The sequence below is a fragment of the Artemia sp. Qi Xiang Cuo genome, chromosome 19 (assembly GCF_049724085.1).
Source record: "Artemia sp. Qi Xiang Cuo chromosome 19, ASM4972408v1, whole genome shotgun sequence".
NCBI lineage: Eukaryota > Metazoa > Arthropoda > Branchiopoda > Anostraca > Artemiidae > Artemia > Artemia sp. Qi Xiang Cuo.
Genome location: NC_142812.1, coordinates 21,484,940 through 21,509,123, shown reverse-complemented (window position 1 = coordinate 21,509,123; position 24,184 = coordinate 21,484,940). Strand labels below are relative to the sequence as shown.

General features: G+C 34.5%; 1 protein-coding gene across 1 annotated transcript in view; it reads left to right on the top strand.

The window, feature by feature from the left end:
• The window catches only part of LRP1 (LDL receptor protein 1), a 654,607-nt gene that overhangs the window by 513,529 nt on the left and 116,894 nt on the right, over nt 1-24,184 (top strand). The window contains 7 exon segments of the mRNA XM_089105022.1: nt 81-286; nt 5,801-6,015; nt 9,624-9,841; nt 12,536-12,730; nt 15,821-16,023; nt 17,607-17,768; nt 23,001-23,153. Of these exon segments, the coding sequence (XP_088961148.1) occupies nt 81-286; nt 5,801-6,015; nt 9,624-9,841; nt 12,536-12,730; nt 15,821-16,023; nt 17,607-17,768; nt 23,001-23,153 (1,352 nt within the window).

The window sequence follows — 24,184 nt, the reverse complement described above, 5'->3', positions numbered from 1 at the left end:
CTTTGAGTGTGGAGTGAAGTACTTAATACCCAAGTACTCGCCAAGTTCTGGTTTGTCTATCACGTTCTATTTTCTTTTAGCGGAGAAACCTGCAATAATCTTTTCAAATCGTTATTATATACGTGAAATTGATTTGGATGGCCACAGTGGCTCTGTGCTTGCCCAAAATCTAACGAACGCAGTGGCACTAGACTACCTTTATAAAAACAAATGTGTATATTGGTCAGATGTCACTGCTCTTGGATCCAGCATTAAGAGGATGTGTGGTGTTTATAATAAAACAGAGGTATTGTTTTATTTTTTATTTTGTATTAATTATATTATATTTATGTATAAATCAGTAATTTATGTGTGTATTTATAGTTTATACTTAACAATTGATCAATTTAAAAATGATCAATAATCTATATATTAATTATAATGTATAAAATAGATTTATAATATTAACATTTTAGCCAAAAAGTAGTTTGGAACTCTATCATGTATATTTTTAATTTGACAATTTAGATATTGATTCTTCTCTTTGTTTTGTTCTTAATTCTTCTAAGTTTGTTTATTTCATGCTAGAAAGCTTCATGTGGTGTTTCATTTCTCATAAAAAAAAAAAAAAAAATAGTTTTCAACCAAAGCAAATTTAATATGAAGACAAAAATTCTTCTATTTGCTATTACTGTAAACTCCTCGACAGAACCAGTGGTATAATATCAATTAATATCATATCAAATAAACTTGGCTTCGGGCTGCGTTGTATTTATTGCTTATGAATAAACCCATTTCTATCATTAAAAAAAGGAAAAAACGCTTGCTTTTCTCATTAGAGGCCCAGATACTCAATATTGTCCTTTCTGACACCAAAGGATTTTCGGTGATGTATAAATTACTGGAAAAATGGATGAGCATCGATCGCTTAAATCCTTGGTGTCAGAAAAGAGGAAATCAAGCCCAATATAATCCTGACCAACCATCTTTCCTTTTTATGTCCTTATTCTACGTTATTAACAGAAAGGAAAAACTTTCCTGACGGAATGTAAAAAGTTCGGTTAGATTCCCCTTTTCGCTTTAGGCTTATTTGCCTTCTTGTTTCTGATAAACTAATAAAAGAAAGAGGGGGCACATTTTTATAACATTAAGAATTTTTCATATTTTGGTATATTGACTACGCAATAAGGAAATTTAAATTGGAAGATTAGTAGGGTATTCTAAAATATATTATAAATTATTCATTCAATTATTATAAAATATATTATAACATCATTCATTTAGCCTCCATAAAATAAGAAAAACATAATTATTGCTGCTAAACTAATAATAAAATTTAGATAAGTTAAAATTTAGCTTACACTTGAGAAATAAAAGGAAGTAGAAAAAGCATGACAAAAAACCTACTGATATAAAACAAAACGATTTAATAATTTAGGCCAAAAATTGAAACGAAGTTAAAAATTCATTTGTAAGCAATTCCGTTTCACAGTTGAAGAGGTTGAAAAATTCTACCTCACAAGCGTAAATACAAAACAACCTGAAAAATATAAAAAAAAAACTATAAACTGAAAAGTGGTAAAGTCAAAACTAATGTTTAGTTGTCAAAACTTAAATGATAGTTCAGTTCTTGAACCACCACTTATGCTATTTTCTTTTGAAGTTCACCACAAAACTGGATCTCGGGAAGTGTCCTCCATTATCCTTGCTCGGCATTAGTTCTTTATCCGTCATGCTTCGTTATCTTTGGTGCTACCTATAAAGTTTACTTACTTATAAAGTTTGATTCGGCCTTTTCAATGCCTTTTGAGTGATATTGTTCTAAGAATGGATAACAACTGAAGAATATTGAGACATATTCTACTTTTGTCTCACTAATGCCCGTTCTCAATTAAACTTTGTGGTTCTATAAGGTTCCACAAAGCCTATTGTTTCTTCTCAAAATTCTTGGTGTCTGGGTTAAGCTCAGCTACTGCTAGTACTACTACTAATAAGTCACAACAGCGCCAAGCTATTTGAGGCCAACACAGCTGCACACGCTTTTCCTCCATCGCAATTCATTTAAAGTCTCCCTCTTTTCATCCTCCCAAGAAGTTCCAATTTCCCTTATTTCCTTCCATACAGCCTCCTCCCGCCCGATTCGGAGACAACATACCTTTCTTTTAGCCCTAGATGGTTGACAAAAAGGACGATCCTTGGCATTCTGCCATCTTTCATCCGCTGAACGTGTCCTAGTCATCTTAACCTTACTCTCACTATAGCCCTAAAATGCGGGACATAACCACACTTTTCATACAGCTTAGTGTTTGGAATGCGGTCATTCAGGCGGGCACCCAAAACAATCCCTAGACAATTCCTCCGGAAACCATCTAATAAATCCTCATTCGTCTTTCGGAGCACCCACGTTTCAGAACCACACTTGACCACTATCATCGCTGTAGCTTCAAATATTCTGATGTTGAATTGCAGACTTATCTTCCTATTCTTTCAAACTTTTTTCAACCGTGAAAAAAAACCTTGGGCCTTGGATAACACCTTCACTTGTATGAACCATCTTTGCTAATAATACTACCAAGGTAAATGAAGTTATCCACTTGATCGATCTCCTCATTACCCAGCATCACCTCTTTACCTTCACTTATTCCCAGTCCGTGTGACTTGGTCTTTTTAACAATTAATTTCTAAGAATATTTTTGCGCCCCTGAGTTCTCAAAACTTCCACAAAATAATGGAAAAATTTTCATAACATTTCCTTTTGTTCGGGACATAGTTTGCCTATAATATTTGTCTACGGTTTTGTCCATAGTTTATTCCACGTCCCTTTTATCCTCCTTTCGTCTTCAAATCAACTGTACCTTAAAGTTTTAGCTCGCCTAAGCTAGTTTAGACAAAACAAGCTTGACAGACGAAACAAAAGTTGTTCGAGACGCATCAAGGCATACTTGTCGAACTGCGTTTGAAATTCGTCGCGTTTTCATAAAACTTACGAACTCTGTGCAATTTCTATAATTTATGAAATTCTTGCTTGCCTTTAGACTTAAGATATTAAAAAGGAGAAAAAAAATGTTTTCATATGAGTATCTAAAAACCAATCGACACTTGTGCTTTGATTGTAAAAGTACTCCAGAGAAACCCTTACACCTTATTGCATCATGTCGTCGTTTTTCAAATAGCGGTTGGCTGAGTGTTACGGACACTTACCAATTACTTAAAGTCAGATTTTATGACCAAAGATAGTCTTCGTATCTAAACGCTTACAGACGACGTTATTCTGATGTAAGTAAAGAGCGCTATTGAAAATTAAAATGAATAGAAATAACCATGAAAATATAAACAATCTATCGCTTTTAAAGAAAAAATGGTTTTTCTCTCATTATTTTCTGTAAAATATAATATATTATTTTTTATATTTATATTATATTTTTATATTATATTATATTTATATAATATTTATATTATATATTTATATCATTAGTCATAAGAATCTGCTTTTGGTGCTGAAATTTCGTGGGAAAACCCTTTGCAACAATAGTTGTAATATTTTGGGAACACTCACAACGCCTCTTGTTCCCACGCGATGTTTCTTTTTCCACTGCTAAATTCTCATTTCTCCTTCGGTTCATTTTCTTATCCTGCATTCTGGCAATTTTCCTTTTTTTTTCAGTTTTAAAGACCTGTTTAAAACTGCAAAGTAATTAAAGAGAAATGTAAGAAAAAAATATGTTTACTTACGTTAATGTAAATATACCTGTCTATACTTTTACCTTAATAACGGAGCAATGGATAAACTTTTGTTTATGAATCTTATAGATTGTTGATTTCGGTTGGTGCGGAGTGGAAAGAAGGCTATCTTGATTGTTGTTTGGATAGTTTGTTATGATTGAGATTATCAGGGAGAAAAAACGATAGGGAAGTGGAATGACAGGAGGTAAGGGTGATAGGGTGGCTGGGAGGTATGGTGGTAGGGGTGTGCTATTGAAATGATATTGTTGAAACAGTCTGGTTTGTTGTTTGGATCTTTTCTTCATCTTTTTTTTTCCTTTTTTCTTTTTTTTATTAGCTATTTTTATTAGAGTTGATTAAACAGACTAGTATATTATGGTGCACGCTAGCAAAAACGTTGCTTTTTGCATAAGGGGATCGTTTGTATTTTGTAAAAATTATTTTTCTGTTTGTGAATAATGAAATCTAAACCTAATAGAATGTATCTTGAAACATAGTCAAATGACAATTATACCCCGCTTAATACCAAAAATTAGGCAACTTGTTCATGGCGTACGGAGGGGGGGGGGGGCAGGGGGCAGCTTCTACCCCCCTCCCTAGAACTTCAAAATTACACTAGATGTGGCTGAAAAAGCAGATGGTTGAAAAAACAGTTGAAAAAAGGTAGATAGTTGAAAAACAGTTGATAAAAGGTAGATGGTTGAAAAAGCTGGAAATAAGCTGCTGGAATGACGGAATAAAAGTCAAAACAAGAAGCAATTATCCATAATGTCTTGGAAAGACTTAGCTCTAGTCTAAGAAGAGTAATGCTGTAGCTGATTCATGATTTAAGATTTTTGGTGATTACTTGTTAATAAAGATTTCATAGGTGGGATAGAACTTGCTGGCAATGTAAGGTTTTGTGAACTACCAATATAACTTCAGCTCATCCCCCCCCTTCATCACAGATTTGGCTCCCCCCCCCCTCCTATACAAGAAGCTACGTACGCCCATGAACTTGTTTTTGTTTGGTTATTCAAATAGGAAATGCGGCTATTAGTTTCAATTAGAATTCAATGCTTCAAAACTGCCGCCAGGGAAGAAAAACTCTGATAATAAAAATTGACCTAATTCAAAACTTAGTCTATTTCAAAATAGCTTAAAACAGGCGTTGAATCTATAAGTGGTGGCAATACTCTTCCATTGAAGGTATGACGAATTCCAAGAATATGTAACTTAGTGGTCTTTTATTTGGTAGCTCAGCTGGAACTCGATCAGCTCTTAGCTGAACAAAGCTGAGCGAGCAGAGCTGAACAGTTTAATTCAACTCTGAATAATTTGTTAAAGGTTTTGCAAATGTCATACTAGCTATACTAAAACTTTTTTAAATATTGTTTGAAAATAGCAATTTCTTTTGGTTTCTTTAGCGATATTATGCTTTGGTGAACAGTCAAGGATATTTGGCCTAATCTTGGAGAAAGAACGAATTGGAGGCTTTTTCTTTCGCTAGCCATGGAAAAACGACTTAGATTTTTTTTTCTTCTAGCTTTAGTCAGCTTATAAGTACCACATGTTTTGTCCTGTTCAAATTTAAGCTGGACCTGTCTTTAAAGAGGGCGGTGTGGAGGATGAGTGTTCACTATGCTGTACTCAGATAGATGGTAGATAGATAGATAAACTTTCATTTTCACCGAAATCTTCATGGCACTGCCAAATTTCTTTGGTATAGTCACAATAAAAAAGCATTAGTCACATTATAGTCCCATTAAAAATTGAATATTAAAAAAAACACTAATCAATCCTCCTGATTCAATCCTCCTGAGCCTCCAGATGGCTCAATGTCGTGACAAGTTTGTAATAGTGATAGTAGAGAAGTTGTTTGACTTGACTAAATAGGCCTACGGTTTTCTCGTTCAATTAAATTTACGTAAAGCACAGCTACCGGTAGTGCTTGCCCCCACCCCCTTTAGGAAATTTTCTGGTGGTGCTCATGGCTGGAAGGATCAAATGGTGCTAATAAATAAATTTATGTTGGATCCATTTTATTTGTAGAAGCTATGGAAAATCCTTTCTATTAATCGAAATTCGCAAATTATCGTTTTCTTGTTTCTTTTACAAGTCTGGAAACAATAGTTCCATGATCCAAACTGTTCTTGCTTCAACCCTCCAAAATCCAGATGGCATCGCTGTCGATTGGATCGGCCAAAACTTGTATTGGTGTGACAAAGGGACGGATACCATAGAAGTAGCTAAGCTGGATGGTCGTTTCAGAAAGATATTGATTCACAGTGGCTTGCAGGAACCCAGAGCAATTGCTTTAGACCCTTATCATGGGTGAGATCTTTTTTCCCTTTTCCTTAAAAAAAAAAATATTATTTAGTAGCATAAATAAGCCAAAGATAATGGCTAATTTATTTCTGATTATTATTTTGTGTTTGCCTGATTATCAAACTACACTTTTTTCTTTTTTCTTTGCTTGTCTTATTGCAAGGGTTTTCTTATTACCAGCCCTTATTTTCAAAAAAAAATTTCCAAAAAATATAATATCAGCTACAAAATAAATGATTTACGGACAAGCAGACAGAAAAAAATCTAAAGAGTCACCAAATGGACATTGTCTAAGCCAAAAAACTGGTTATGAAGTCCATATCTTAAAATTTTTGCTTTTAATTTCTCTCTTTCTCTCTCTCTCTCTCTCTTTTTCTCGGACGAGACAGGGACGTCAATTTCCGCAAGTTTTTGGGGGAGGTAACAATAAAACACAAAAAAGGTATTTTTGAAAATCTAGGTTAGTACAGTTTCTTTTTTTATGAAAATACGAAGAAAAGGAATTTTTCAAAATCTGGTGGTGGGGGGGGAGATTGTGTCTTATATCACCCAAAAGAATGAAAACAATGATATCTTTCGAGGTCTTTTGCCAGATTGAGTAAATTGAAGCCAGTAGTTGTTTTGCTGATTACTGAACTTCCAACTGCATCAAGATTTTTCCTCGTATTTTTTTTATCTACACCCCCTCCCCCTCTTCCACGCACACAAATACCTAAAAAAAAAATTTGCCTTTTTGTGTAGACCTACTGGCAAGGGTCATTTTGTAAAGCTATTTTATCAGAACCGAGCCAATGCAAGCTCGTACATCAGTTACGACCAATGCAAGGGGTTGATACCAGGTTTTATCCCCCCTCCCCTCTTCTAAATTTTTGCCTGACCTATAAAAAGGTAACAAAATGCTTATAAATAATGTAAAGGTTATTTATGTAAAACTTCCCCAGAAAAAGAATATCCCGCCGCCCCCTGAGCACAAATTCTGGATAGGCTCTTGATTATGACTTGCCTTAAATTGTTGTATTTATCCTGTAACTTTAGCCTCCACTTCCACTTTAGTCCACTATTAGTAGGGTGAGTATTATATATTAGTCGGATATGTTAGTACACGAAGTATAATTAGTTGGCTTAATATAGAAAATATCCAGTCCACCTTTCTAATCACAAAATTCTGGAATTTTCGCATAGAAGAAGGATTTTTTGTTGTATTTTTTTTTTCTTTTTCTAACAAGAGCTTCTTCATGGAGCTGCTAACCCTTGTTTTTCGATGAATTCCCGTGTGGGTTATCCCATCGATAAGTAAAAATTTTGAAATAGGCCAGTCACGATTTTATTGTCTCTTCTTTTCCAAGACTCTGCAGAAACTCAACCACTTGAATGACAAAAGAAGAAACACTGTTTCCAGACACATTTTCTAGAAAGATAATAGCTTGGATTCAGCAGCATCAATTTAGGTATTTTTCTAGGATCCAACACAATTTTTTTTTAACATTTTCTTGAATTGTCCTGGGTTATTTTGGTCCCGAGTTATCTGAATTATCCTTACTGTATGTCTGTCTTCCTTAGCTCTGCCCTAGGGTAATAGGTCATCATGAAGAAGTGAAAATAATAATTTTTTTTATACAATTCTGAAAAATTTATGCCAGCTTTGCCTCTCACAGAGACTATCTGCCTTGGCTTTATTCTAATAAAGCCAAGACCAAATTTTTCACTCGGACTGGACCGGTTACATCACCCCTTCATGTTTTAACCTTTATATGTTGTTTAGAATCTCTACTTAAATCTAATAAACGAAGTAATATCATCGAATGGAAATTCGCACCAAATGAGTAATATTAGGGGGGGATCTCACCAATAGATTTTTGTGTTGTCATTATTCTTGTTTTCTTCTTTTTTTTTGAAGATAGTAATCAAAAAAGTCGTTCTATCCCACTTTCTAGGGCTATAACAAGAGAAAGGTTGAGATGGATACGACATGTTTTGCGGATGAAGGATGACAGGTTGCCAAAGCTCATCCTATTCAGCCATCCATCTAGGGCCTAACGAAAAGCAGGTCGTCCCCTAAAGGGCTGGTAGGAAGAGATTGTAAGAAAGGATTTAAAGGAAATTGCAACTTCTTAGGAGGGGGTAAAGAGGGATTTTCGAATAGGTTGGGATGAGAAAGGAGCGTGCGCAGCTGTGTTGGCCTCTGGCGGCTTGGTGCTGCAGTAAATTGTTAGTAGTAATGCGACTTACTTCGTAAATAGCAGCACCAATAAAGAATACCCAAGGTCGTGACTTTTGGTTGACTGGCACTCCACTTATCTTCATAGGATTCTTACGAACGTATAAACAAAACATGAGCCAAATTTTTGGGACTTACCGTAGAAGTTAATGTTTTTTCGGTAAAAATAAATGAAAAAGGGAGGCAGAAAGAGAATCGGACTGTTTTGGAACATTGTTTCTCAACATTTTTAGTGTCACGGCCTCCTCGTAATAAAATTGAGCCTTACTCTTTCTTTTGTCAGTTGAACCTGAACCTCCCATTGATTGATACATGCTCCATTGCTCATTAATTTTAATAATTTTCTCCTTTGGCATTTTTATGTGCTTTCAGGTAGGGCCGTATCTATGGTTTTTTTTAGGGGGCGGGGGGTGTACCCCAAAAAATTTGCAAAACTCATGCACATGTATTTTTGTTACTACCGTACAAGTTGGACAAACAGTCTTATTTTTTAGTGGGGGGGGGTGTTCAAGCAGGGTACCCCCCCTCCCGGATACGGCCATGGTTGTAGGTAAATTTAATTGAACCCTATTCATTAATGAATAAAATTTACTTTCGAATATATGTGTTTTTGTCTCACCGACTTTGAACGCTTGTGTACGGGACCTCCCCCCCCCCCCAGTTGAAGTATTTGACTAAGTTGAAGTATTTTGTTGTTTTGGTGTGTAAAATACTGTGGATTTGGTTAAAAATTTATGTATTTCTTGTTAGTTTTTGTTTTCAATAAATCCAAGTCAAATAAATTCATCAAAGGGCACAACTCGCTATCTATAATTTTGGAATCGAAATGACATAATTGATGTAATAGCTCTTTTATCCTTCTTGTTTCAGATTTTAGAGTTGACTTGCGAAAGCTTAATAGATTTATAGAGTTATAGATTATAGAGCTATAGATTATAGAGATGTATAGATTTATAGAGTTATAACCCTCAATAATTTTGAAATTGACATGACATACTTGAAACAATAGCTATTTTCTTCTTCTTCTTCTTCTTTTAGATTTGACTTACGAAATCCTAATAGTATTATAGAGTTGTAGGACCCTAACTCTATTGGGGTTTCATAACTTGCCCTATATAACTTTAAAATTGACATGACATACTTGATACAATATCTATTTTCTTCCTCTTCTTCTTTCAGATTCTAGAGTTGACTTACGAAATCCTAATAGTATTATAGAGTTGTAGGACCCTAACTCTATTGGGGTTTCATAACTTGCCTTGTATAATTTTAAAATTTGACATGACATACTTGATACAGTAGCTATTTTCTTCCTATTCTTCTTTCAGATTCTCGAGTTGACTTGTGAAAGTCTAAAAGAGTTATAGGATTAGTAATTTGTAATTGCTCCTCTTAGGTACTTATATTGGAGTGACTGGGGGAGTTCACCTCACATCGGAAAGGCGGGAATGGATGGATCTGAACAACGTGTAATTATAGACACCGCTCTTGGCTGGCCTAATGCCATCGCAATTTCCTACGAGACAAATGAACTTTTTTGGGCAGATGCCAGGGAAGATTATATAGCCGTTGCTGACCTTGAAGGAAAAAATAGAAGAATTGTTGTAAAAAGAGGTATCTGGTCTTAAATTCAGCTTTTATCATGATTACATTGTTGGTAATATTTGAGAAGAAAAGCAAGGAGAGAACTTGCCCCAAAAAGGTCTTTTAATAAGGTGATTTAGACGACCCATGTTGTTTTAAGATTGCCCCTTTCTGTAACTTTACTGCAATTTCTTTTCAGAGATGTTAGCTCATTACTCACTGTGATTGCAGCGACACGCAGGAAGGACCTGCTTTTCAAAGTGCTGGACTATATTAATATACAAGCTACACTGAACGAGGAGTAATCATAAATGTCAATTATGACATAGGTTATTGTCAAAAATTTGATAATCACCTAGACCGTGTCCAGGGGGGAGAAATACCGGGTTTAAACCTACCTCTCCCCCCTGAAATTTTGTCGTATTCATTAAAACGTAGAAAAAATGCATATAAAAAAGTTTTGATGCTTGTAGACCCTCTCCAAAAAAATACCCCCCCCCCCCCTCCGAACAAAAATTTAATTTTTCTTATTCTTTACTGACGCAGTAACTACTGAAAACAAGTAAACTACTATTTTTCTTTTTATATCTAATTTTGTTTTCGTGTTTTTTTTTTTGTTTTTTTTTTTTTTTTTTAATTTCATATTTTATTGACTTGAGGATTTGGATGACCCGCATGAATGTTTTGTTTTACTATTATTATTTTTTTATAATATCCGTCTGGTGATTTTTCTCTGACATTTTTCTTGTTTTATGCAAAAGTGTCAAGTTAAATTTGGTTTTTGAAGGCCAAGAAAGCGTTTTTATTGGTAGCCTTCAATATCACAAGTGTTGAACTGCAGCTATTCCTCAGCCATCTAAAAGGAAGTTACATACTATTAGGTCACCGAGATAAGAAAGATTAAAATAAAACATTTTAGCATTATGATACTTTATTGAACAAAGAGATGATGTAGATATAGTTTCAAGAAATGAATAAAGCGGTTTCAGGATTTTTCTTTTCACGCTTAGATGAGTGATTGAAAATTGTCTGCCTCATCGGAACCTCTATAGTTCCCAGTTTTATAAGTGTCGAACAAGTATTTGATTCAGCCGATAGAGCTGCTTTAGTGAAATTTTTATTTTTACACGATATTCTAGGTAAGTAAGTTACAGTGATTAGTACGATATGCGACAGATATCTGCATCAGCAGTTAAGGTATTAAACGAGGTTTTTTTTTAGTGGGGTGTAGAATCAGATACATAGAAAATAAGGTTGTGGCTTGTGTGTCTGTGTTTTGTATTTGCATGGGTTATTTTGATGAATCTTATTATAAGAAATAGAAAAAAAAGGCAGAGTTGATAAAGAAAAAGAAGAATATAAAGAGGAAAGAATTAAAAAAGGTAAAAGAAGAGAAAAGGAAGCAAGAAAATAAAAAAGAAAGAAAAGTAAAAAGAAAAAAAGTAAAATAAGAAGAATTAACAAAAGTAAAAGAAGAAACAATATTAATTGGTAAGGTAACACTCATCTAGATATAAATAGTGCAGATAGTTTGAGGATCCTAGGTAAAAATGTTACCGGTAAGAATGAATTTTCTGTATTTTTCCGAACTAAAAGTGCGAGGCTCGGTTTTAAATGTAATAATGAAAATTTGCTTATTAAGAATATCTGAGGGTGAAGAGATGATATTTGGTACAAAGAAAATTGATCGAGTGGATGGTTGCGACCCACAGGCAACCATCCAGTACACTGTTGCCATCCACTGTATCCCCTTGAAATTTCACTGGATACAGTGAGGATATAACAAGTAGAAGAGCGAAAACGCAAAGTTTTTTTCTCTGATGAAAATCTTTTTAAAGAACATGAAGATATCCTTTAGGATTAAGATTTGAATACTAAAACCCAGAGTAATGACAATTGTGAAGTAAGTCTGAATTGTGGTTGTTACGAAAAGTTGGGGCATATCTTGTCCCATGTATTTTCAACACAATGATGGCGTTCTCGATTGAAAAGCAGTAGAAATGGAACCGCAAAACTGAGAGTTATTCTCGAAATATTCCAGTTGGAAAGTTAGTTGAGGCTCTGATTAGAAGCTACTTATGGTTTAAAGTCACAATACCCCTGAGAAACATTTATAAAAAAATTTAAATGAATTATAACCCTGATAAACTGAACTGCCAAGCCTTTTTTTAAGTATCGAGCCCCTTCCCCTTTCCTCTGAAAGGAATAATTGATCCTGTGGAGCAGTAAGACGTAGGTGCTGGTGTAGTTTTCTATCACGCCTTTGCCCTTAGTATTTTCAAAGACTAAGCACTTAATAAATCTGGAACCCATCTGCACAGGACAGGTTTTGCATAAAAAGATTCAATTGCATTAAAAACCAAGTTTAAGGAAGAGTGGGTCTAAAACCCCTCATTTTTATAGGTTCAAAGTCCCATTCTCCTCAAAAGTTTCCTGGTCCCTCCCAAGTTTCCGTTCTGTTTTGTTAATTTCTAATGTGGTTTGCGATTTAATCGCTTAGGTCTCTTGGACGCCTGTGAGTTCTTTTTATTTGCGTTCTTTGCGTTTTCTATTGCTTTTTTTTTTATTCTGTCAGCCTGACATAAGTGCTGCTATAAAAACAACAGGTGACATTCATGATTAGATGACGTTTCGTAATATTGTTTAAGCTAAGTGTCTGACACGTGGCATAGAACAAAAAAGAAACCAGAAGTGTATCAAGACCTTATTTATTTTTCTTATTAGGTGAAGGCGCTGGCGTGGGCGTTCATCATGTCTTCGCCCTTAGTGTGTTTGAAGATTATATATATTTCACAGATTGGGAGACTAAGTCTGTTGAAAAGTGCAATAAATATACATGTGAAGATCGGCAAACTCTGGCAACCACTATACATCGTCCCATGGATCTCCAGATTTATCACGAATTTAGGCAGAAACCAGGTAAGTCATATTGAATTGACAGATTTATAGTATTATTAAATGAAACTTCTGGCAAAGTTTGAGCTCTATAAAGGGAGTTAATTGAAATAAAATTGTCTGGAGAAGTCTAATCAACTTTTTTTTTTTTTTTTTTTTTTTTTTTTTTTTTTTTTTTTTTTTTTTTTTTTTTTGTCAAGTTTTGGGATTGTGCTGCAGAAAGTGTAGGCTATTAAGAGCCTATCGTTTTATTTTGCTTTATCAGCTTGATTTCATTGCAAAAATAAAAACCTTAAAGCCAGATACCAACGGAGGGATATATACTAGTAAGCCCCCTCTCCCCAGGGAGAGGGGGCTTATTAGTTAAAAAAAATGCAGAAATTGACGAAAAAGATTTGAAATATAAGGTAAATTAAAGAAAATCAAATATTTCAGGGTCGATTCAAGAGCCCGAACTCTTTCAGACGTCCCTGCTGAAAGCATTTTGCTTTTAGAAAGACATTTGTTTAAGGAAAAGAAAAACTGGAAAGACCTTTTTTTGATGCTGAAGCTTAGGCGTAATAGTTTTAACCTCAAAACCATAATAATGATTCAGGTAGGTTGATTGATCGTTTGTAGAATAACTAATTGAAAAATTTGAAAGAGCTTAGTAATAGAGGGCCAATTTCAGTTTTGTGAGTGAATCTAGAAAATATTTTAGTTTGAATACTACTACTACTACTAACAACTCACTTGGCTGTGGAGATACGAGAGGCATCAAGTGGCATTTTCCCAAAACGTTCAAAAGAAGCAAAAAAATGTTTTGAGAAATGTCCCTCTTATGTCCCTCGAGCTCCATTTGTACCTTTCTGGCCATCTCATGGTAGGCCTTATGTGACAAATTTCGTGGCTGTGGAAGGGTTGTGCAATTAACGCTTTTTGGTCTGCAAAACTGGTCGAAATTTAGTTATAACAGTTTTTGAGTTGATTATAAAATTGAGAATATCTCGCGAACAAAAGGGGATGCTAGCATTCTAATTAAACGGGCGTGCCTGATTTTAGTAATACCGGTATATAACTCATTTTTGACTGCTACGTTACATAATGCCTTTCGTATCTCCACAGCCGCACTGCATGGTTCGAATAGTAAGGCGTAATTCGAAAATTCTCTGAAATTCTCAACCCTAAAACAAAATACAGTCATTTGTTGAAGAGTTTCAAATTTCTAAGTTTATAGCTAAAAACTCGCTTTGTAAACTTATTTTAACTTCTTTTTTTTAAGGATATGATGAGAGAGAGAATTTGTTGTTTTTAATTGATTAAGTAATTGGTTGAGAGTCAAAGGGCTGCAGTCGTCTGTTATCAGGTACATTGTGCCTTCCCTGGGTGGTTCTTGTATTTAATGTTTATTTATGAGCTTCGTAAATAAGATAGTCAATAGTCAATGGAGAGTGACCACTTTTCAGTCAAAGAATAGCGGAACTAAAGTGATTAGTTTAACTATTGAGGGTGAGCGTAATCTTTCATTAATTTGTTGCATTTGTCCTTAATCCATGTTATGAATGAATATGATGCGACGGGATTAAAACTAGAAAAAATCGCTTAACATTAACTTTGGTGAATGTATATGTTGTACGATGATAAAAATGGCGCCGTGGCGTCGTTTAATAAAATAAATTACATGGAAATAGTGGAGTAAGATGAAATATGTTTCAGTATGACCTCAAATCAGGGAAATATTTATTCAACAAATTTTCTCTGGGTCAGTTCAGAAATTCAACGCTGGCAGTCAATCTTGGAAGATTTTCTGTTTAACAGGAAATTACAGTCTCTTGGAAAGTAATTTTTGTGGTATTGAGTTCACGAGATTGTTGGAAACGAAGGACTACTCTAAGAATTAAAGTTTTATATGTTTTGAGAAATGAATGCAGAATTTATGCAATAAAAAAAGAAGTATTTTTTTCCTTTTTTTTACTTCCGTCTTTCGTTATGATTTCGTCCGTATCTTGTTATTTTAAGCAATTTGACGTTGCTATTAATAATTCCTTAAACATTTATTCTGTGCTTCAGTGACACAAAAATAACTTTATAACCTTGAATGCATAGTTGTATATGAAATGATTATTTTGTGGTGAGAGGAAAATAGAACTTAGTAAAAGCAATGCCATGTTTCCTGATAGAGAATAATCAGAATGCGGGCAAGCTTGCTCTAAGGTTATTGTAAAATATAGCAAAAAAGTGGCTGGTCATGTATTAGGCCCACTACTAGCCCAGTGAATGGTGTCCTCAATTTATATCTCGCGTATAGCTTTGAGCTGAGAGTTTGTATATACTTTAGACATGAACTAACCATAATTCACTGTTTATTGTTTCATTTATTTGGTATGATTCTCTGTGATGTGTGGTGGTTTGATATTAGGATATAATTTAGACATTAAACTATCATTATTCACTGTTTATCAAAGTGTAGTTTCATTTATTTGATATGAGGTCTATGGTTTTCTTTTGTTTTCAATTTTATTCTTTGTTTTTCGTTGCGTACATAACTTATTGTTCTTTTTCATTTCCATTGTTCACATTTTCCGGATATAAATTATCCAACAATGCCCCATTTTCCGGATATAAATAAACTTAAACTAATTTTGCACATTGTTTTAAATTTAAAAATACGATCGTTATTTTACATGTGTGAAAAATTTGCCTGGTGGATTTTCCGTGGAGGAGTTTTGCACAGGTCGGAATACTCCGGGGGTGAGGAAATTTCTGCATGGGGGGGGGGGATTTTTTTCCTCGGTTTTCTTTTTTTTTTTAGATCACATCCACACGCGACGGGTAAGTTAGTTATTTCATAAAACTGCTCTATTATAGTCTAGGAAAAATAGTTATCGCTTAGAACTTGTTTTTCTCTGAAAATACGAGCTTCTTGTTCTGAAATTGAAATTTCGAGTCTTCTTTATTTTACTCATATTAGATGTATTAAATTCAATAATTTGGTTTTCCTTATTATAGAATAATTCTTGTGTAGATTTTTGAAGTTGCATCATGTCGTGTTTCTTGAAGCCAGGCAGTGCCCTATTTAATGTGTAATGTTATTATTTTATATATATAATGATTGATTTATTTAATTTTTTTCAGCATTGAATAATTCTTGTGAAGATAATGGAAATTGTAGCACGTTGTGTTTACTTAAGCCTGGAGGTGGCCGACAGTGCGCTTGTCCTGAGTTTTATGTTTTAGCTAAGGACGGTGTGAATTGTATCAGCAACTGCAGTTCGTCGCAGTTTGTCTGCAACTCTACCTATAAGTGCATACCTTATTGGTGGCGCTGTGATTCACAGGTAAGTTTAATTCAATTTATTTTCCTAATTTAGATGAAAATAGCAATGAGCTTCAAGAAGAAGCTGATAATGCTGTAATTATTTCAAGTTCTGATATAGAAAAATTTAAAATGATAAAAAATTGGACGCGCAATTGTCCTAAATTTTTTGCGATGATATTATTTTGAAAATAAATTATTTACTTTACAAATTCACTAGAATGTGAATTTTAGATGCAGTATTACCGGGTGCTACGTCTTGGCCAAATTCTGCGGTTATTGCCATAAAATTACCAGCAAAGGAATATCATACGTCCCGCAATCGTAAATTTTCCAGTTTACTCAAAATCATTTTCTTTCTGTCGTATCGAAGCATAATTATTTCTTATAGCTGTTATAGGATTCAAAGAATTATATCGATAAATCCGATGATAGCATTGTAACTAAACCATCTTACTTTCTTCTTAACAGAGCAGTTGTGGCAGAGTAGTTGCCACACTAGACTTACAATCCTTTAAACGCGAGTTTAAAGTTCGAGTTCGAGTGAGTTCGAGCGAGTTCGAGCGGGTTCGAGTCCTGGTGTCGCTGTTTATTTATTTTGGAACAGCATCAGGTGTGTGACTCTGCAAGATCGGCTAGAGTCAACCCAGCTGTAAATGGGTACCTGGAGGAATCTGGGGAAGTAAATAGGAAAGGTGTGTGAAAGCACAGGATGGGTAGCCCCCAATCCCTTATTGAAAATTGTCGTCTTTAGACGTCTTAGACGTCTTTAGACGTCTTAGTGTCGTCTTTAGTTTGAGACGTATTGAAAATACGTCTAAAATACTAATAATTGCGTTGCCTCTTATCTTTTTAGTTTGAAATGGATGTCCCTATACTAAATTTTGAAAATTTTCATTTAAAACGTTTTATCGAAATTTAATAATATACTAAAAATTAGAGGTTTTAGAAAATCGTTGGAAAAGTATGATCTTAGTAGAGAAGATAATTCCGAATTTTAGTTTGAAATGGAAGTCACTATACTAAAATTTAGAAAATTTTCATTTTAAAAAGTTTAAAAGTAGGGTGCTATAATTTCCACTGAAAAATAAATTCTTGTAATGCTAATAAATAATGATCCACACTGGAGGAGAAGGTTTTTGGGCTTTCTATTCTAATACAAAAATTTTCGTGTAAAATACTAATAATTGTGAAATGTTAATAACATTAATGTTATTGTTTTGGTGAAATATGTGTCCTAGGACGTATCCGTGATTTCGTTCGGGGGGGGGGGGGGGGTACAAAAAACATTAAAGGACACATTAAAATTTGTTTATATGCATTTTGTTGCGTTTTTACGAGTCGGGCAAAAATTTTGGAGGTGATTGTGCGAATGGGCGGGGGGGTTCAAACCCTGCCCCCGCCCTGTATGCGGCCTTGCATATTTCATCATTAGTTTTATTATTATTGTTGTAAATGTTGTCATTCATAAAATTAACCATGGATGTCAATCTAAAAATGTTGTCGTTTCCTTTTTCTGTCGTTACTAGAAAAAGATTTTGGCAATGTTAATGTTTTTAATATCAATAATACTTCAACATTATATGGCGACTTGTTTCACTTTAGGATGATTGTGGGGATAGGTCCGATGAACCTCCAGAATGTCGTCCATTCAAATGCACTCCTGGTCAATACCAGTGTGAAAATGGGAATTGTATTCATCCGTCATTGTTATGCAACGGTGAATCTGAGTGTGGTGATGATTCAGATGAAAAAGAATGTGATAAGGTAAGTTTAAAAAGAGGTTGAGTAAGACAAAGAATGTGATAAGGTAAGTTTAAAAAGAGGTTGAGTAAGACAAAGAATGTGATAAGGTAAGTTTAAAAAGAGGTTGAGTAAGAAAGAATGTGATAAGGTAAGTTTAAAGAGGTTGAGTAAGACAAAGAATGTATAGGTAAGTTTAAAAAGAGGTTGAGTAAGACAAAGAATGTGATAAGGTAAGTTTAAAAAGAGGTTGAGTAAGAAAAAGAATGTGATAATACGTTGAGACACGGATTTTGTTCAATTTTTTAATGCATAAATCTACAATTTGTGATTAGAAAGAATATAAAAGTACTATAATATTAATGTAAAATGCAAATAAAATATGAAACTATGTAAATGTAAACACTTCTGTCCTCTTCCAAAGCCTAGAATTTATACAAAATTTGGTTTTGGATTACGGCTGACCTAATCTCGACAGGGTGAGGTCAGTGGCGAAGTCACATTACTATTCGTGTCGAGTCTACTACTACCAATACTAAAAACCTACTGCAGCACTAAGCCGCCTGAGGCTTACAGAGCTGTCCTCCTCCCAGTCTATTTTAAGCTTTATTCTTTACCTCTTTCCACGAAATTCTAATCTCCTTCAAATCCTTCCTTTTGAGACCCTTAGTCGGAAATGAATGGGGTTGCAATCAAAGAATAAGCTGGCTATCTGGCTATTAGCACGACTTGGAGTTGCAGGCATATGGCAAACGTTGGGATTGAGAGCCATCAACTGCATAAACACCCTCCAAGAGTCAAAATGTCGCTGTATCTCGAACTTCAGGATGAACCAAGAGCTTGCAACAACACATACAAATTCAGTTTTGTACTGAAAGCTTTTGTTTAGTTTTTTTTTTAGTTTTTTTTTAGTTTTCTTTATTATTTATTTATCTAGCTTAGATGATTTTAGTCATAATTTTTTTTTTTTAAATCGTTGGCAGAAATTAAAAATCAAACTGATAACTGCTTTGATACTAAATTTGTTTTTCTTTTGAAGCTAGACCATGAGTTTTTTTTTCTTTCTCTCTTTTTATATTTCTTTTGTAACTAAAAAACTTTTTTAAGTGATTTATTTTGTAATTTTTTATATCACGTAAACACTTTCATACTATTTTTTAAAATGTTTTTATGTAGTGGCAAATATCTGAGTTTGAACTAGAAGAGGAAATTGCGAGGGGTCCTTAATTTCCCCATACTCTTGACCTAACACTTTGATACTACTCTTTAAAAGGCTTTTATGTAGTGGCAAATATCTGAGTTTGAACTAGAAGAGGAAATTGCGATGGGAGGGGTCCTAAATTTTTCCATACTCTTCACCTAATAAACCACTCCAGTACTAGATTTTCTTTAAATGCATAGCACTTACATCACATGTTTCCTTCGCTGATTATAATTACAGCAGCAGCTGCAACCTAGTGAAGATCAAACCAGGACCCCATTAAACAACCCACACGACGAACCACAACTTGTTTAAAAAAAAGGTTTTTAAAAAAGTTTGGCACTTGTTAATTAAACAAATCATACCCAAGAAGTGAAGTTAGACTAATCCTAATAAAATGTAACCCTCATATAACCTTTAGTTTACAAAATAGTATAATTTGGGCTATATATTTGCACATTAGGGGGGGGGGGGTAAACTAAACTTGGACAGTGCCCCTAATCTAACCTACCCTCCCCCCCCCCTTAATGTGCAAATATATAGTCCAAATCTTGGAATCATTCTACATAAGGATTATTGCTCGGTACTTTTTTTGTTGTTTTACCTCCAATTTTTAGTATATCAAATTTAGTTGTGATGTAATTATATTAATATTTCCTAAATCAAAATATTTTCTTAAAATTTAGGTTTTCTAGCAAAAGAATGGGATTTAATGCTAGGTTGGCATCCCCTCTATCATAAACCTAGATTCCGTATCCCCCTCCCACTGATTCGGACCGGAGTCTGTATTACGGTATTACTTGCTAAGAGTAGTACCATAAAAGGAAACTGTGTGAAACTCACTTACTTTTTTCGATGTTTTCCACCTCCGATTCTTTCTTTTTCATCATAATTTATCTTTATGGAGCCGCTTTTGAAGATTTTTTCTCTTTTATTTACAATTTATTTTAGTGAATTTTTGTTATGCTCATATTTATTGGTATTATCTGTCTTGCTTTGAAATTCTAATTCAGCTGAGTTTAGCTTGTGATAAGAATTTTAAATAAATCATTAGCTTCTATTGAGGAAGTTTGTTGCTGAAAAACTTTACGATTTTGAAATTTGAAAACAGAGTGAGCTAGAAGAGTAGAGTGCCGTTTATATATATATATATATATATATATATATATATATATATATATATATATATATATATATATATATATATATATATATATATATATATATATATATATATATATATTATATATATATATATATATATATATATATATATATATATATATATATATATATATATATATATATATATATATATATATATATATATATATATATATATATATATATATATATATATATATATATATATATATATATATATATATATATATATATATATATATATATATATATATAGTATATTGCGAAAACAGGCTTGCCCCTCTATCTACAAAAATTTAAATAATCAAATGCTTTTTCATTATAATGATTCTCAATATTGTTCTTAAATGCATTGACTGAATCTGAGTTGACAGTGTCTGAGGGTAGTGCGTTCCACTCGGAGACAATTTGGTTGCTGAATGCCCATCTACCAACATTTCTTCTGAAACGTCCTTCGCTTAGTTTAAACTCCTGACCTCTCAGTTTATTATTTTTGAATGTTATTATCTCTTTAGGAGGGATATCGTCGTGGTATTTGTTGCATATTTCATATACTTCAATAAGATCTCCTCTCAAAAATCAGTATGAGAGACTTGGGAGCGATAATTTTTTCAAACGGTCTTGGTATGAAAAGTCTCTAAGTGATGGAATAAATTTGGTAGCTCTCCTTTGGATATTTTTCTATTGCATTACTGTCTTTTTGAAAAAAATGGTCTGGTTGTTGTATGACCGTATTCGATCATTGGACTCAATAACGATTTGAAGAGCGTAGAAAACAGTGTTGAGTCAGTAAGAGAGAAATTTCTTCGATTAATTCCCAAGACTTGTGATGACAGAGATGATTGACTCGTAGTTCTTGGTGAAAGTCATGTCACTGTCTATTATCACTCCTAAGTCTCGCGCTTCTTCTTGTATCGGTATCTGTTGTCCTTCAAAGCAGTAGTGCCGAGAAATGTGTTTTGGGCCTAGCCGAACATGACAATTTTTTTCTGTATTTACTTCCATGCTCCATTTTTTCATCCATTGTGCTATTTTGTTTAAGTCTTGCTGGAGTATTTCTGTATCTTCAAAGCTTGTTATTGCGCGAAAGATTTTCCTGTCATTTGCATAAAGCAGTATCTCAGAATCAATGTTATTTGGGAGATCATTTATGGAAATATTGAATAGTAAAGGCCCCAGAACACTACTTTGAACTACTCCGCTTGTGACTTTTGTCTCATTGCTGCTAAGATATCCCTCCAGTCTCACTCGCTGAGACCTTCCTTTCAGAAAGTTGAGAACCCACTTTAGAATAGTATCGCCAACACCGATAGACTGTAGTTTTCGAAGAAGTTGACTTTGTGAGACTGTATCAAAGGCTTTTCTGAGATCTAAGTATAAAATATCTACCTGCATCCCACTAACCATATATTTTCTCCAGGTGTTTGTAGCGACAAGTAGCTGGCTTTCTGCTGGTCTTTTCTTGAGAAATCTAAACTGTGCGGGTGAAATGAGGCTTCTTTCGAGTAGGTACTGTAATATATTATCGTGGAGTAAGGATTCTAGTATTTTGCATGTGTATTAGTACGTGTAGTATGTTGACTGATCGGTCTATAGTTACTTGGATCTCATTTGCTTCCTTTTTTGAAGAGGGGTATCACCGTTGCTTGCTTCCATGTATCAGGTAGGCTCCCTGTTTATAGCGACTTGACAAAAATGTAGTGCAATGGCGCTGCAATTTCTTCTGCCAGCTCTTTGAGTACTCTAGGATGTAGGCCATCTGGACCTTCTGATTTGTAAGGGTTTAGATTTTTTAGTTTTTTATAGACCATTTGTATTGTCAGTTCTATTTCTTCAAATTTGCCTTCGACTAGTGACTGACATTCCTCTTGACTTTCATCTATGTTGCTCTCTGTTGTGAAAACTGTGGAAAACTGCTGATTTAGTAGGTTGGCTTTAGCTATTGTGTCACTGATTGTTAAATTTGTTGCCGAGTTTCAAAGATCGGGAATAACCGGCTGTTTTTTTCTTTTTGAATTCACGAAGTCCCAAAACGCCTTGGGGTTGATCTTTGAGCTTTGGGCTACTTTCCCCTCCTTTTGCTTGCTTCTTGTCTAGTGGCTTTCCTCACTTTGTTGGCGATTTTGCGATAATTTCTACGTTTACTTTCGTTATCATTCTGCTTGAGCGTCTCCCAGGCTTGCGGCTCGGTTTTTATTAGGTCAAGGATATCTCGTTTTAGAGGCGGCCGTTTAAATATTTTGACTATTGGTGCATACTTCTTTGTGAGGTCTATGATTACGGATGCAAACTTTCTGTACATGCCATCTACTAGATCTGTGTTGTTTAGTATTTCAGTCCAGTTAAAAACTTTTAGCTCCGTTCGCATGGCACCTTTTGAATACATCCACCTCTCTTTTTTTCTCATAGTTTCGCAACTTATAATCACCTCTAAGTAAATTGTAGCGTAGTCCGGTTTTCCAACGGGAGGACCTATAGTAAGTTCTTTTATTAGTTCCGTATTACTACATAGGACTAGGTCCAGTAGTGCTGGCTTGTCGCTTCCTCGGATTCTTGTTTGTTTTTTAATAAGCTGTTCTAGGTAATTATCGTTCACTACCTTCAGAAATTCCCTCTGTGAGGGTGACGCGCTATGCTCTAGGAGGTGTGAAAGGTCCCAATCTATGTTAGGGTAATTGAAATCTTCAATGATGAGAGTTGGTTCCGTTAATCTTTGACATATAGCGTGAATATCTGTAAAGAGTTTATCTCGTGTAAAGTATAAAGTTCAATTTCTGGTTATTATAAACAAAAAACTTCAACTTCTTCGCCTCTAATCATATCCTCATTTAACCTGTAACTAAATTAAATATATGCTTTTAGTTTATTTGAAGTCAGTTATTTCTTTTTAGTATTCCTGTTTGCCAATTCAGTTTAAATGTCCTGGAAATGAAACAGTTCGAGATCGATGCATTCCTGCAGTCCGACGCTGCGATGGTCATGTTGATTGTCCAGGTGGAGAAGATGAAAGTGATTGTCAACCGAGCAAATGTCCCGCTAATCAGGTATCTTTTCTGGCTTTTATGTAAAATTAGTCTGACAGATAGGTTGTGAAGTTTAACTATTACTACTACTACCACTAACAGCCTATTGTAGCACCACCCGCTTGAGGTCAACATAACTACGAATGCTCCTTCTCTACCCTAATCTGCTCAAAACATCCCTTTTTTACTCCCTCCCATGAGGTTCTAATTCAGTTTATTATGACCTCTTGCCATCAGTTTCGGGGATAACGTAATTTTCGTTTGGCCACGATGGGTGGCCGAAGGAAACGATTTTGGGAAATTTATCATCCTTCGTCCGTAAAGGGTGGCTTACCCGTCTTAGTTTTTCTTTCAAAACAGCCCTAGAAAGTGGGATTGAACCACTTTTTGTACAGATTATTGCCTGATGTACGGTCAGTCAAACCGGTACGTAAAACTAACCTCAAACAATTCCTTTGAAAAACATCCAAAAACATATAAAGCCTTCCTCTTTTGCACATAGGTGGGGGGACAAATTATTTAAACAAATTTCACAAAAACTGTAGGGACATTTTACGACTCATTTAGTTGTAGGACGTGGGGGTTCTCGACCTTATTTGGGTCAATTTTGGGGAAGGCAAAACATGCCACTACTTATTAACCTAAAAAAATTTAATATCCCTGATTTCATTGTAGGGCTATGTTCTAAGTGAATTTATTTTGAGGGAGGTAAATCCGTGTCTCTACTTATTAGGGTAAAGAAATTTTTAGTTTCGTTGGCAAGAGGGGTTCTTTGGAATAATCTTCTTCGGTGATTCCTCCCTTTCCCCCCTCCTGTGTGTTATGGTTCCTGGCTTATTAACCATATACCTTACTTGTTCATTTGTTACTAATAGTGGGCTGGAATTATGTTTTTGTGAGCATTTTTTAAAATTTCTTCTAGTGTCGAGAAATCCTCTCTCCGTAACTATGATAGTAATTTTTTAGGGGGGGGGGCGGGTGATGCACCAGGACTTTGTGGAAGAGGTTGCTACTGTTGAGATCTCTCATCCCGTCTTAACTGATGAGTCTTT